Source organism: Girardinichthys multiradiatus, chromosome 9 (genome assembly GCF_021462225.1).
Source record: "Girardinichthys multiradiatus isolate DD_20200921_A chromosome 9, DD_fGirMul_XY1, whole genome shotgun sequence".
Lineage (NCBI taxonomy): Eukaryota > Metazoa > Chordata > Actinopteri > Cyprinodontiformes > Goodeidae > Girardinichthys > Girardinichthys multiradiatus.
Window position 1 is genome coordinate 24,781,679 of NC_061802.1, and position 14,594 is coordinate 24,796,272.

Genomic DNA, 14,594 nt, shown 5'->3' on the forward strand with positions numbered 1-14,594 from the left:
AAGATGATTTGATTAAGTTTAAACTGAGCTTCACAATAAAGGGCATTTACGGTAGGTGCCAGATGGGTTGCTCTGGCTATTTCAGAAAGTGTTCATCTGCTGGAGTTTTTACAAGCAATCATCGTTGGGGTTTCAGAAAATGGTCAGAAAAGATAAAATATCCAGTGAGTGGCCATTTGGTGTACAAAAAATGCATTGATGAGTTCAGAGGAGAATGATCAGACTAGTTCACAATGATGGAAATACACCAGCAGCTAAAATAACAACTTGTTTCAACCAAGGTATGTGTAATACAAGCTCTGAAGGCACACATGTCGAACCTTGAATCTGATGGGCTACACCAGCAGTAATCCACACCGGGTGTCACTTCTGTTTACTAATATAGAACCCAGCAAAATCGGACAATAACAGACTGGCAAACTTTTGCCTCATCCCATGAGTCTTGATTCCAGCTGCGGTCTTTGAATGGGTGTCAGAAATTGGTATAAGCAATTAATAGAATAATTTCTGTCTGAGCAACATCTACAGCAACCTGTGAAATCTGTGCACAAAGAATTATGCAACTCTGAATGCAAACGACGGTCCAACCCACAACCTGGGTGTCCCTAAGAAAGTGACCAGTTACTGTATATCAAAATTATACAGTTGACCAAATTGTGTTTCTCTTGGCTGTGGAATCAAATATGTTGCTATGGAACCGATCAAAGAGCAAAACGAAGCAGTCCCTTACTTGCAGGTTTTGGATGCTATGAGTGTACTAGCATCTGTAAATTATTCAGTTATCCATAGGACAAATACAGTGGGGAAAACGAGTGGTGAAAGTTATTTCCTGTAGCTTAACCCTTTACCGTGCTTCTCAGATCATTCTGTGCATTCTTAGTCAACAAGCTTAGTCAGCAGACTGTATCCTCTGGGGTTGGCCCAGCACCTGCTCCTCCTCATTGCCAACAAGCCATCAGTTATCTTCCTTACATCACTGAATGTTATCCTTCTCCTATTATGTAACAGAATGTGAAAATGTGTGTGAAAAACTAAAGAAGACAGGCCAATGTGGATGCATGCACAGCTGTTCTCTAACCTTTTAGTTTTGTCCTCTTTTGGTTATGATTTGTTCATAAAGGAATGAGGGCTGAAAGTACACCCATGTGGGACACCTGCATTGACCACAAATTAATTTAAAACCATTAACATATAAGGGTTTTGTCAAACATTAAGACACATTTTAAGTGTAGTTCCCTTGTTTACTTACTATGAATAAAAACAGAGGGTTAAAGATTTATATTTTGGCATTTCTTGCCTTGGTTTAAATCCTGAAAATTACAACAGGTGCTCCAGGTATTCTGTTTCTGCAATGCCGTGAAATCATCTCGACTGAAGATACTGCCCTAATAAAATCAAGATTTAAAAAAAATAATTTCTACTCATTATGCTGTTTAAATTGACAAAAAAACTATATTTTTGACTAAATTTAGTGAACTTACTTTTTTAAATTTCAGAACTTCTGCACACTTTTGCAAGAGAGCTAAGAGACACCCAAGGAGAAGAAAACGGTAAAGTGACACTGGAGTGTGAGACCAGGCGGCCCGCCAAGCACGTAACATGGCTAAAGGGCATGGTGGAGCTTAGATCCGGGAAGAAGTATGTCATCAAGCAGAAGGGAGTGGTTCTATCCCTAACCATCACCTGTCTGGAGACAACAGACATGGATATTTATGTGTGTGATGTTGGTACCATGCAGAGCCGGGCATATGTGACTGTGCAGGGTGAGTCGATGTGCAAAGACTATGTGGTTGGTTGGATCACTGTTTATCATCAGTGTTTATTTCCTTTCAAAAGAGTCCCCATGCTGTGCCACATAAAATGCATTTTTGTTAAGGTTTCTGTCATCCTACACAATATAATAGAAAATTCCACAATACCTGAACTAAGACCTTAATAGTAAGAAGTTGTTGCTTAGTAAATTTTGGCAAAATTAAAACTTTTATTGAAAATTATCCTAAAACCATGCATTAGCTTTTGTGATTGCAGTTTCTCAAAAGTACACATTCAAACTCAAAATATTCATGCCCTTTTAACTTTTTTTATTTTGTCACATTACAATTATAAACTGCAATCTATGTTTAATGAATACTGTGGTAGAGCAACACAAAGCAGGGCATTACTGTGTAAAGAATGCATGCTTTTAAAAATATTTTATAAAGAAGAAAGTGTGACTTGTATATCTACACTGCTCAAAAAAATAAAGGGAACACTCAAAGAACACACTCTAGATCTAAATGAATGAAATATTCTCATTGAATACTTTGTTCTGTAGAAAGTTGAATGTGCTGACAACAAAATCACACAAAAATCATCAATGGAAATCAAATTTATTAACCAATGGAGGCCTGGATTTGGAGTCACACACAAAATTAAAGTGGAAAAACACACTACAGGCTGATCCAACTTTGATGTAATGTCCTTAAAACAAGTCAAAATGAGGCTCAGTATTGTGTGTGGCCTCCATGTGCCTGTATGACCTCCCTACAACACCTGGGCATGCTCCTGATGAGACAGCGGATGGTCTCCTGAGGGATCTCCTCCCAGACCTGGACTAAAGCATCCGCCAACTCCTGGACAGTCTGTGGTGCAACGTGACGTTGGTGGATGGAGCGAGACATGATGAGGATCTCATCTCGGTACCTAATGGCAGTCAGGCTACCTCTGGCGAGCACATGGATGGCCGTACGGCCCTCCAAAGAAATGCCACCCCACACCATTATTGACCCACTGCCAAACCGGTCATGCTGAAGGATGTTGCAGGCAGCAGATCACTCTCCACGGTGTCTCCAGGCTCTGTCACGTCTGTCACGTGCTCAGTGTGAACCTGCTTTCATCTGTGAAGAGCACAGGGCGCCAGTGGTGAATTTGCCAATCCTGGTGTTCTCTGGCAAATGCCAAGCGTCCTGCATGGTGTTGGGCTGTGAGCACAAAGCCCATTTGTGGATGTCGGGCCCTCATAACATCCTCATGGAGTCAGTTTCTAACCGTTTGTGCAGACACATGCACATTTGTGGCCTGCTGGAGGTCATTTTGCAGGCCTCTGGCAGTGCTCCTCCTGTTCCTCCTTACACAGAGGCGGAGGTAGCTGTCCTGCTGCTGGGTTGTTGCCCTCCTATTGTCTCCTCCACGTCTCCTGGTGTACTGGTCTGTCTCCTGGTAGCGCCTCCAGGCTCTGGACACTACGCTGACAGACACAGCAAACCTTCTTGCCACAGCTCGCATTGATGTGCCATCCTGGATGAGCTGCACTACCTGAGCCACTTGTGTGGGTTGTAGAGTCCGTCTCATGCTACCACGAGTGTGAAAGCACCACCAACATTCAAAAGTGAGCAAAACATCAGCCAGAAAGCATAGGTACTGAGAAGTGGTCTGTGGTCCCCACCTGCAGAACCACTCCTTTAATGAGTGTCTTGCTAATCGCCAAAGATTTCCCCTTGTTGTCTATTTCATTTGGACAACAGCTGTGAAATTGATTGTCAATCAGTGTTGCTTCCTAAGTGGACAGTTTGATTTCACAGAAGTTTGATTTACTTGGAGTTATATTGTGTTGTTTAAGTGTTCCTTTTATTTTTTGAGCAGTGTATTTATCCCCCTTTATTCTTGTACTTGAATAAATTTCAGTGTGACTAACTGGATTTAAAAGTGACATACAGTAATTAGTAAATCAATACAAAATGTATGCAAATAACCTCAGAGGTTTGTCAGAGTACATTAGTGAACAAGCAGCATCATAAAAACGAAGGAATGCATCAGACAGGTCAAGGAGAAAGTTTTGGGGAAGTTTATTGCCGGGTTATAAAACAATATTCCAAGCTTTGGCCATCTTACCGATTAGCACTGTTCAATCTACCATTCGTAAAAAAGAAGGAGAATCGCACAACTGCAAAATTGCATAGGCAAACCTAAAATGGCAGGCTGGACAGGCTAAATCATTAGTCAGAGATAGTAACTTTCTAGGATTTGCAGAGATGCATAGCTCAGGTGAAGAATCTTTTGACTAGACAGTCCAGCATTCCATAAGATTGGCCTTCACTGAAGAGTGGCAATAACAAAATGGAAATGAAGAAAATAACGGGTTCTAGGTGCTTTTTGCAAAACATCAATTAGAGAACATGGCAAAATTGTGGAAAAAGGTGCAAACTGGTAAGACTTTATCAAACTTTTGGCCCACATTCTAAATGCTTCATGTGGCAGAAAAATAACACTGCACTGAACTCTGAGCACGCCATCTCCACCAGGAAACATGGTGGTGGCAGCATCATGCTGTGGGGACACTTTTCTTGAGTAGGAACAAAGAAACCGATTAAAGTTGATGTGAAGGTAGATAAAGCTAAATACAGGGCAAAACCTTGCAGGAAATTTGAAGTTCAGTACATGCTCATGTGTTAAAATTTCCCAGAATCTGTTGCAAGACTTGAAAATTGATCTTTACAAACATTCTTTAGCCAATCTGAGCTTGAATCATTTTGCATACAAGAATGGTCATTGCTTTCAGTCTCTACATTTGAAAAGCTAGTAGAGAAATACCCCTATAGACTTGCAGCTGCTATTGCAACAACAGGTGATTTTACAATATACTGTCTCAGCTGGAGATTTTGTAAAAGCACAACACACTTTTCAAATTTTTATTGAACTCGAGTCACATAAAATCCTGATACAATACATTGAAGTTTGTGCTTGTAGTGTGACAAAGGTTCAGAAGCTGACAACTACCCCATTTAGTGTTCAAGTGCCTTTGACTTTTCATATTTCAGGTCAGAAAGTGACAATCTTGGATGAATTAGAGGATGTGGAGTGTCTTGAAGGTGACACAGTAACATTCAGGTGTCGAATGTGTCCCGATGATTACTTGGGGGTCAAGTGGTATCTGGATGAGACTCTGCTTTATACCAACGAGCTTAATGAGATCCAGATGGTACCAGGAGGCTCCCACACCCTCACATTTAGACAGCTTGCCCGTAAAGACACTGGCACTATTTCGTTTGTAGCAGGGGACAAAAGATCCTATGCCTCACTGCTAGTTAGAGGTAAGGACTTTGAACTTTCTATTAGTTTTCAAGACTTATTTGCACCTGGCGTTTCAGTCAGAGATGATAAGTCAGTTTGTCTTCATGTTACCAGAAAGGCGTCCCACCATCATCAAAGCACTGGAGGATTGTGAGGCTTTTGAGGGAGGTGGCTTAGTTTTGTCTTGTGCGACTTCCAAACCATGTCACATCTTGTGGTACAAAGATGGCTGCCTGATGTGGCACTCCTCCAGATACTTCACCAGTCATTCTGGCTGTGAAGCACGTCTGACTATTCGAGAGGTCAGCAACAGCGATGCTGGACTGTACGAGTGCAGCGCTGGATCTGTTACAACCATGGCTGTTGTCACTGTTAAAGGTATAAACATAAAGTTTATGATTTTTGGTTACCATGTCTTGTTTATTTACTATAGAATTATGAGATGTTTATATAAAGGTTTCGGTCTTCTTTAGCCATACCAGCAGAGTTCACCAAGCCTCTGACTGCTGTGGAGGCCAAAGAAGGAGAAGTTGTTACTTTAACCTGTGAATACTCTTTACCTGGAGTCCAGTTTCATTGGAGGAAAGGTTTTGAGAATATTAGGTCTGGGGATAAGTATGTCATGAAACAGAAGAAGACCATCGTCTCTCTTACCATCAAAGCACTTGTGCCTGAGGACACAGGAGAGTACACGTGCCTGTGCAGACAACACCAGACGACAGCCAGTCTCAATGTGCATGGTAAGCTTTATATGGAAATGAAAGATTTCTTTAAAATTTCTAGCATTTTGAACAAATTCTAAGATCTTAATCAAAATCAAGAAGTAACGAGAATATTTTAGGTTTTCAGTTTTTCAGTGTTTACCACAACTGGATTATTATTCCACAACTAGATTATTATTCCACAACTGGATTATTATTCCACAACTCAAAGTTTTGGAAACAGACAAAACGAGCATAAAAAAAGCCTACACACTAAGTTTGCTGTGCTTCGTTATAGCCTGTTAAATGCTCTTTATTTTTTCCAGCAATTCCCATTACATTCATTCAGCAACTGAAGAACCTGCAAGCTGAGGAGGGCAGCAGTGTGATATTGCGCTGTGAAATTTCTAAACCTGGAATACCAGTAGAGTGGAGGAAGGAGCACGAGCTGCTGAGGAACGGCATCAAATTCCAGATGAGGAGAAGGGAGAACACCATGGAGCTCCTGATATGGAAACCTGCACCTGAGGACAGTGGGGTCTACAGCTGTGTGTGCGCTGATCAGATAACATCTGCCACGGTCAAGATCACCGGTGAGATTTTGGTAACTAATGAGCTGACATGATGTGTTATGGAAGAAGCTGGAGTTTTATACTGGAGTCTAACTAATGGTTACACATGACTCCTCAGCTCTGCCAGTCACCTTCAAGCAGAAGCTGAGGAATGTGTTGATTGAGGAGGGCAACACCGCTACATTTCGCTGCGAACTCTCCAAGCCTGGTCAAACTGTAGGGTGGAGAAGAAGTCGCCACGGGGACATCAGAAACGGAGAAAAGTTTCATGTCCGTCAGAGAGACACACTAATTGAACTCAGGGTCATTGATGTGACCCCTGAAGACAGTGATATCTACATTTGCATGTGTGGAGACATTGAGACAACAGCCACTCTGACTGTGAATGGTAATAAAACCACAATGCTTTCTTCAGGTTTAGCTACAACATTTGATATTTTGGATTATTGGTTTTATTGTTCAATTGAAACTTTTAACATACTTGTTTGACCTTTCAGCCATTCCTGTAACCTTCAAGCAAAAGCTGAAGAACCAGCAAGTGGAGGAAGGACACAACATCACACTGCATTGTGAGATTTCCAAAGCTGGTGTCCCAGTAGAGTGGAGGCTTGGAGGAGAGCTGTTGGAGAATGGAGACAAGTACCAGATAAAGCAGAGGGACTCCATCCTGGAACTGACCATCAGAGATGCTGAGCCAGAAGACAGCGGTGTCTACATCTGTGTGTGCAGAGGGCAGAAGACTAAGGCCACTGTAAAAGTTATCGGTATGGGTTCTTTTTTTTGAGACCGTTTTAGCACGTTTCTTCTTACTAGGTATTCAGTGCTGGTCAGACGTTTACAAACATTCATCATCTGCATGAAAACAATGTTTGTTTTTGTCTTTAAATTGTGCATTTAATCGATATTTTTACAGGTTGAAATGACGAAACATAAAGTTGAATTTAGAAAATTAAAAGCGGGTGCACAAGTTTAAATTTAAATAAGGTTTTGTCAAATTCACACAAGATCAGAATTATACACAGAGGCTCAAATATTTACATACACTTCCTCCTGATATTTGGATATTTGGAGCTTAGCAAGTTGCTGGAAAACAGCAAGCTTTTTGCAAACATCAAGAAGGATGCAACAAACATTTCTGGCTTGATGTTAGACCACTCTTGGCAAAGTAGGAATTTAATTTAAATTGATTGGTTTCTTGGTACGGCCTATGCATTGTTCATGCATTTATATAAAGTATATTTATCAAAGAAAGGTTAGCTCAAAGTGTTTCACCTCGGCTCAGCAGCTAGATTGTTGAAAAGAACAATTGGGTGTTTCTAGCAGGACAATGATGCCAAACACACACTAAAACTAGTTTTATAACAAATAAAGCATGACAATATTAAACTTCTGGAATCACCCCTGTCTCTGGTTTAATGAAAAATTAAGGACTATACTTACATCTGATTGGGTGCCGTGCCTGGGAACTGACATGGAAAAAAAAATTATTTAGCATGCGCACTAAGAACTAATTAATTCCCACGAATTATGAATTTGTTCCCACGGAGTATTAACGCACGTAATACCAATGAACATTTCGCATCAGGAAGACTACATCAGACAGGTCAGGGATTAAGTGGCGAAGAAAGCTGCATAACTTCCATGTTTTCTCACGTTACAACCACAAACCTCAATGTATTGTAACGTTAAAGTTAGAGCACCCAGCACCAGTATTTCGTGCACACGTTGTACCTGTGTTGTGGTCACAACTAAATACTTTGTGGGAAAAAATGTGTATTTCGTGGGAACTAATTAGTATTTCGAAGGAACAAATTAATATTTCGTGCGCACGCTATATATATATATATATATATATTTTTTTTTTTTTCCTCATGTCAGTTCCCAGGCTCCCTAGACTGGGGGACAGGACACCAAACAATTTAAATGAGTTATACTTGTTATAATGATAGCAGTCAAATATTTAGCCAAAATTTTAGGAGCACGTTGTTGATGGCTAGTAAAGGCATGTGGTCAAGGTTTAATATTTATCCAGTTATTATTGGGGATGTATGTATATATTTGAGCCTATATATTTAGTTTTAAAGATTTCTATAGTTGTATGTTGCACAGTCATTCCACCCTGGATAAACAACAGTTCAAATGCATCATGAAAAGCCCCAAATTAATCTGACATTTATGCCCGTGATGAGGTTTTGTAAAACTACAGCCCAGCACTTTATTAGAGGTGTTGATTGTTGATTTTTATCCCTTGTCTTTGCTTGGCTTAAATTCTATAAATTATTTATTTTTTTAATAGCCGTCCCTGCCACATTTAAATTGAGTTTGAAGAGCCAGGAAGTGGAAGAGGGGAATAGTGTGACCTTACATTGTGAGCTGTCAAAGAAAGGAGTCCCGCTTCAGTGGCTGAAGGACGGTCAGGTGCTGTCTGAAGAGTTAAGCTGTGACAAATACCAGATAAAGGTAGAAGGAAAGAAAGTTTTGATGACTATTTTCAACGTGCAACCAGATGACACTGGGAAGTACAGTTGCATCACTGGAGAAGAGAAAACCACAGCGGAAGTCAGAGTCAAACGTAAGTTGGGATATAACAGCAAACCATGATCACAAAACCTTTTTGACATTTTATGAACTAGAGCAAATTAGACGCAGGTCAATATATTTGCTTTTCATCTTTACAATGTAAAGCAAAGTTTAACTGAGGAAGCCAAACACCATTTTTTTCTATAACTCCATTACAGCACTTCCTGTCACATTCAAACGAGAGCTCCAGCGCCTGATAGTCAAAGAAGGAGACTGTGGAGTTTTCTGCTGCGAGCTCTCCAAACCTGAAGCTCCTCTAGAGTGGAGGAAAGGCAGAGTTGTCCTGAAGTCTGGAGAGAAATATGAAATGAAACAGGAGGGCTGTCTAACTAAACTGATCATCAACAACGTGGATGAGAGCGATGCTGGAAAATACACCTGCAAGACTAAACACAGCCAATCTACTGCTGAGCTCACAGTCCGAGGTGAGACCAAAATCTCCACGGCTTCTAAAATTGAACCAGAACACTTTCAAAGATTAAGTTCTTCTTTCTGTGAAATTTATTTATCATGTGTTCAACAGAATCACCTGAGCGCAGACGTCAAAGAGGTCAGCCTCAAAATAAAAAACAAAAATCACACTCCCACAGTGTGAGCTCCATTATGTCTTGAAACCATAAAAAAAGAAACATTTTTGTTTTACATCTTTCATCCACCTATTTATTCCGATCATGGCTTAATGTAGCAGTGATCTGTGTGCACTGTTCACTTTTTCCATATTTTCCTTTTTGGAGGTTTCCTTGAATCATTTGTAACAATAGTGTTTAGAGTACCTTTAGTTTTTTCATGTAAGTGATATTACATGTCAAACACAGTAGATCTTAAAAATTAAACACCCCTGTTGAAAAATGCCTGTTTTTCAGAAAGTATAAAAAGGGACAATGCTAAATTATTAGACAAATTTATTTTTTGAGTTTTAGCATTCAGTCTTCAATACTTTTCTTTGGAAATATTTAAACAGTTAGAGTTATTGTTAGAATCTGTCAGATTGGGAACATATCTTGTCCACTGCGATCTTAACTTGACAAGACAGATTTTCTGTCAGATTTTGTTCTGGACTTTGACTTGGCCATTTAGGAGCTTCAGTTTTCTGAAGATCTGGGCCAGTTTAGCACAGTACAGACAATCCTACTTCTCCAATCTGTCAACAATGCAGTTATAATCAAATGTATCGATTACAGCACTAAGATCCTGAAAAACCTACACAGAAGCTTTTGATAAGATTTTTCTTTCTGGCAAACACCCACCATTTGTGAGTCAAAACAGACCAGAATTTAAAACTTTTCATAAATGAATTCATGGTGGCTGCATGGTGGCGCAGTTGGTAGCACTGTTGCCTTGCAGCAAGAAGGTCCTGGGTTCAATTTCCAGCCTGGGGTCTTTCTGCATGGAGTTTGCATGTTCTCCCCATGCATGCGTGGGTTCTCACCAGGTACTCCGGCTTCCTCCCACAGTCCAAAAACATGCCTGTTAGGTTAATTGGTCACTCTAAATTGCCCTTAGGTGTATGAATGAGTGTGTGTATGGTTGTATGTTTGTTGCCCTGTGATGGACTGGCGACCTGTCCAGGGTGTACTCTGCCTTTTGCCCATAGACTGCTGGAGATAGGCACCAGCTCCCCCGTGACCCACTATGGAATAAGCGGTAGAAAATGACTGACTGACTGAATTCACCCTGACAAAAAAACAAAATAAAAAACAGCTCCACCTGAAGAGATGTAACCCCGCAGCATTATGTTGCCACCTCCTGGTTTCATTGTTGTTTTTGTGTCAAGCGTGTCTTCCCTCCTGACTGATACCTTTGTATTATAAAATCCTTTTGACTATTTGCAACTTCTACAAACTAAGACTTTAGCTAAAGAATGCAAATGAATAAGAGTCAGAATCAGCTTTATTGCCAAGTTTGTACAAACAAACAAGGAATTTGACTCCGGTACATTTTGCTCTCAATAATATAGAATGTCAGGGAAAATCCTTCAAGGATACCTGAACTTTATTCAGATTTCCTATAGTTTACGTTAAGGGTGCAACAAAGATAACTGAATGCAGAAATTGATTCAAAAGGTTCTTCAACATTGTCTTGGTTTAAGGGTCTGTGCACTTGTGCAACCCCCTTATTGCAGCTTGTTTTTGGTAGATTTCTTGCCAAACAGATTTCTTGTCTGCTGAAATGCAAAGCATAAATATAACATTAAAGGTGGAAACATTTCAAAATTATTCATTCTTGGTTTTGTTTTTGTTACTAGAACCAGGGATTTTAACAGGGTGTGTACATTTCTGAGATCCACAGTTGTTCATTTTTGTGCTGTGGTGCCAGCTAAAGACTCACTACCTGAATTATAATAATTTTATGTCATCTGGTATAAGTGGATAATATCCACTTATGACCCAAATAGATAGAGATTATTATGAGCATGACACTTCATGTGAGGACAACTACTTTTTCATCCAAGACATAAACCATTCTCTGTCATTACTGCCATCTGTTTTATCCTGTCTGAAATCCAGTACCATGACCAAAAAATGACTATTTTGTTTGTTGTTATTGACAGATCTCCCTCCAAGTTTCAAGTTGCCGTTAGTTAACCAGGAGGTCACTGAGGGCAACGCTGTGGCTCTGCTCTGTGAACTCAACAAGCCCGCTCCTTCAGTGCAGTGGAGGAAAGGAGGAGAGCTGCTCAAGAATGGAGACAAGTATCAGATGAGGAAGAAAGATCTGCAGGTGGAAATGAAGATCAGTGACGTCACTGTGGAGGACTCTGGAGATTACACTTGTATATGTGGGAAAGAGAGAACAACAGCTCAGATCACAGTGAATGGTGTGTAAAGCTTCATGTCATTTAAATCTTCCTCTGGGAAAAGCTAGAGTTTATTAGTTATGTGATACGCTGACATGAAAGGAAACTTGAAATGAAGATGAATTTATGAAATAGATATCGGTGGCAAACAGGCAACTGATGAATAATGAGAAGAATACAATGGGATGATACACTAGATTGATTTGTGGATAATCTAACTGGGCTATACAGTTTTGACAAATAAAAATAAAAAGCATTTTCTATTTTGTTTTAGCATTTTTGTCTGATTTTGTGGTGATAATAGAACAGTTTAAACAAGCTGAAATAAGCTGAAGAACATAATTGAAATAAGTATGATGAAGAGGGCTGGCAATAAGGAGTCACAATCTGATTTCTTATTCTTTATTCTAGAGAGACCCATTAAATTCATCCAGGATCTGAAGAATATTCAAGTACAGGAGGGTAATGGAGTGGCACTCTGTTGTGAGCTCTCCAAACCAGGCTTCCTGGTACAATGGAAGAAGGAGGACATTGAGCTGAACAGTGGGGAGAAATACCAGATCAGGCAAAGTGGCTCCAGGCTAGAACTTCTCATTAGGAAAAGCCTCCCCGAGGACAGCGGTTCTTACAGTTGTATTTGTGATGACGTTAAAACTACAGCAAGTGTTGCAATTACTGGTGAGACACACAACAACCATCAGAAAAAGAAATCTTGTTGTGCATTGAGAATGACAGAATATTTCTACATTTTTATTCCTCAGCAATTCCAGTAACTTTCAAGCAGAAACTTAAGAACCAGGAGGCAGTGGAGGATGGTTGCTTGGCATTACGCTGTGAGCTTTCCAAACCTGGAAAGGCAGTAGAGTGGAGGAAAGATGCTCAACTACTGAAGGATGGAGAAAAATACCAGATAAAGCAAGAGGGCCGAGTGGCTGAGATGCTGATTAGAAATGTTACTCTTGCAGATGCAGGAGAATACAGCTGTTCTGCTGGGAGTGCTGTGACTTCAGCTGACATCAAAGTTAGAGGTAAGCTTTATGTTTATTTCCTGCAAAGTAAGATAGTTAAAAGCATTAAAACATATCTATCATTACAGATAACCTGTTAAAAATTTTATTTTTCAGCTCTTCCTGTAACATTCAAGAAAGAAGTTGAGAATTTGGAGGTAAAGGAAGGAGACAGTGCTGCTTTCTGTTGTGAGCTCTCCAAACCTGGAGCTCCTGTCGACTGGAGAAAAGGCAGAGTCATCCTGAAAGCCGGTTACAAATATGAGATGAAACAAGACAGAGGGCTCACCAAACTGATCATCAACAACGTGGATGAGAGCGATGCTGGCAAATACACCTGCAAAACAGAGGACAGTCAATCGACTGCTGAACTCACAGTCAGAGGTCAGAGGAAAGAAAATGGACTGAAAATGCAATTAAAGAATACTTAAGCGTTTTGTTTTTATGAAATTTGCTTCCTTTCTAAACCTGAAATATACATTTGGCAGTTGCTTTTATTTAAAATTAAAACAGTATTTTCAAGAGAATTGTTTAAATTAAGCAGTTTTCCAGGGTGAAAAGAGTCTTAGTTGCTAGTACATACTATAATAGAAGGCAATAAGTGTACTTAATGACTTTTCATTGCTATAAACAGAAGTATGTGCCGATTTTAATACTGTTGGAATTATTTTCTGGGTTAGGATAAAATAAAAGTCCAAAGCAAATAAAAAAAAAATAATAAACAGAAATTATTTCTTCATATTCCAGCTCCGCCTGTCACATTCAAAACAAAGCTAAGGAACCAGCAGCTGGAGGAAGAAAACAGCCTGACGCTGAACTGCGAGGTGTCAAAGCCTGGCCTCTCTGTGGACTGGATGAAAGGGAAAGAGCTGCTGAAGAGTGATTTCAAGTACCAGATAAAAAATCGTAACAGCATCATGGAGCTGACCATTAAAAACGCCCAACTGGAGGACAGTGGACTCTACAGTTGTATCTGTGGAGACGTCAAGACCACAGCACATGTCACAATTACTCGTAAGGGTACTCACAAAATTATAAATGTCATCAGGTGGGACAACTTCCCTGCTGTCAAATGTCAAAAAAATTATCTTAAGCTTGATAAAAATCTTTAAAAAATCTTCAAAAATGGCATATTTCAAACATTAATTACAAAAGTTAACCAATAATGATACTATTCTGCTCCTGTACTAAATTGCAGCTTAAACTCTTAAGTTCATGTTGCAGATCAGCTGTCGGATTGTAGGATCTAGTGATTATGTTTCAGTGTTTTTATATAAAATATGTTTCCTTAGGGTACATTAATAATACAATGATAATAATTAATGTTAATGAATATGTCAATTAGTGATATTAAATAGTACTTTGATAATTAATTATACTTCCACTCGCCACATCTAAATATTGCAGAACCTGAGAACTGAAACTACCCTATAAAGCCCAAATATTACACCAAAGGTTGCATTTGTTTCCACAGAAGACAATGCCCCAAAATCATGTGCAATGCTTCACCAATTTGACCATTCAGAGCACCAACTTGTGGCTATTTGAGAGTAACCCTAGAGACACATGCTTACTGTAGCATTTCAGAAGAGACAAGATAAAAAAAGAATTGACGTGCAATATGAGAAATATATTGTTTGTCTTGAATAAAGTAAGGACTTATTCTAGGACAAATTAATGCATACATAGCCAGGCATTTTATAATGCAGTATAGGCCACTCTGGCATTATTCAGTCGCAGTTCTATTGTATTTCAGAGTTAGCCAAAAATATTGTATTGCCCATCCTAAACATAATCTAATCTATATTTTCTTGAAGTTTTAATAGGTAAAAATGTATTGATCACAATAAAATTCTGCAGTATGTGTGTAAATTCAGATTTATGTTTC

The 14,594-nt window shown here is 39.5% G+C and overlaps 1 protein-coding gene across 1 annotated transcript in view; it reads left to right on the forward strand.

Annotated features, from left to right (window-relative positions):
* Positions 1–14,594, forward strand: part of obscna (obscurin, cytoskeletal calmodulin and titin-interacting RhoGEF a) — a 65,107-nt gene that overhangs the window by 9,052 nt on the left and 41,461 nt on the right. The window contains exons 13-26 of the mRNA XM_047374971.1: positions 1,497–1,763; positions 4,797–5,069; positions 5,164–5,427; positions 5,523–5,789; positions 6,077–6,343; positions 6,441–6,710; positions 6,820–7,086; positions 8,619–8,894; positions 9,061–9,327; positions 11,454–11,720; positions 12,111–12,377; positions 12,461–12,727; positions 12,824–13,090; positions 13,454–13,720. Coding sequence (XP_047230927.1) covers positions 1,497–1,763; positions 4,797–5,069; positions 5,164–5,427; positions 5,523–5,789; positions 6,077–6,343; positions 6,441–6,710; positions 6,820–7,086; positions 8,619–8,894; positions 9,061–9,327; positions 11,454–11,720; positions 12,111–12,377; positions 12,461–12,727; positions 12,824–13,090; positions 13,454–13,720 — 3,753 coding nt within the window. The remainder of the gene's footprint in view (positions 1–1,496; positions 1,764–4,796; positions 5,070–5,163; positions 5,428–5,522; positions 5,790–6,076; positions 6,344–6,440; positions 6,711–6,819; positions 7,087–8,618; positions 8,895–9,060; positions 9,328–11,453; positions 11,721–12,110; positions 12,378–12,460; positions 12,728–12,823; positions 13,091–13,453; positions 13,721–14,594) is intronic.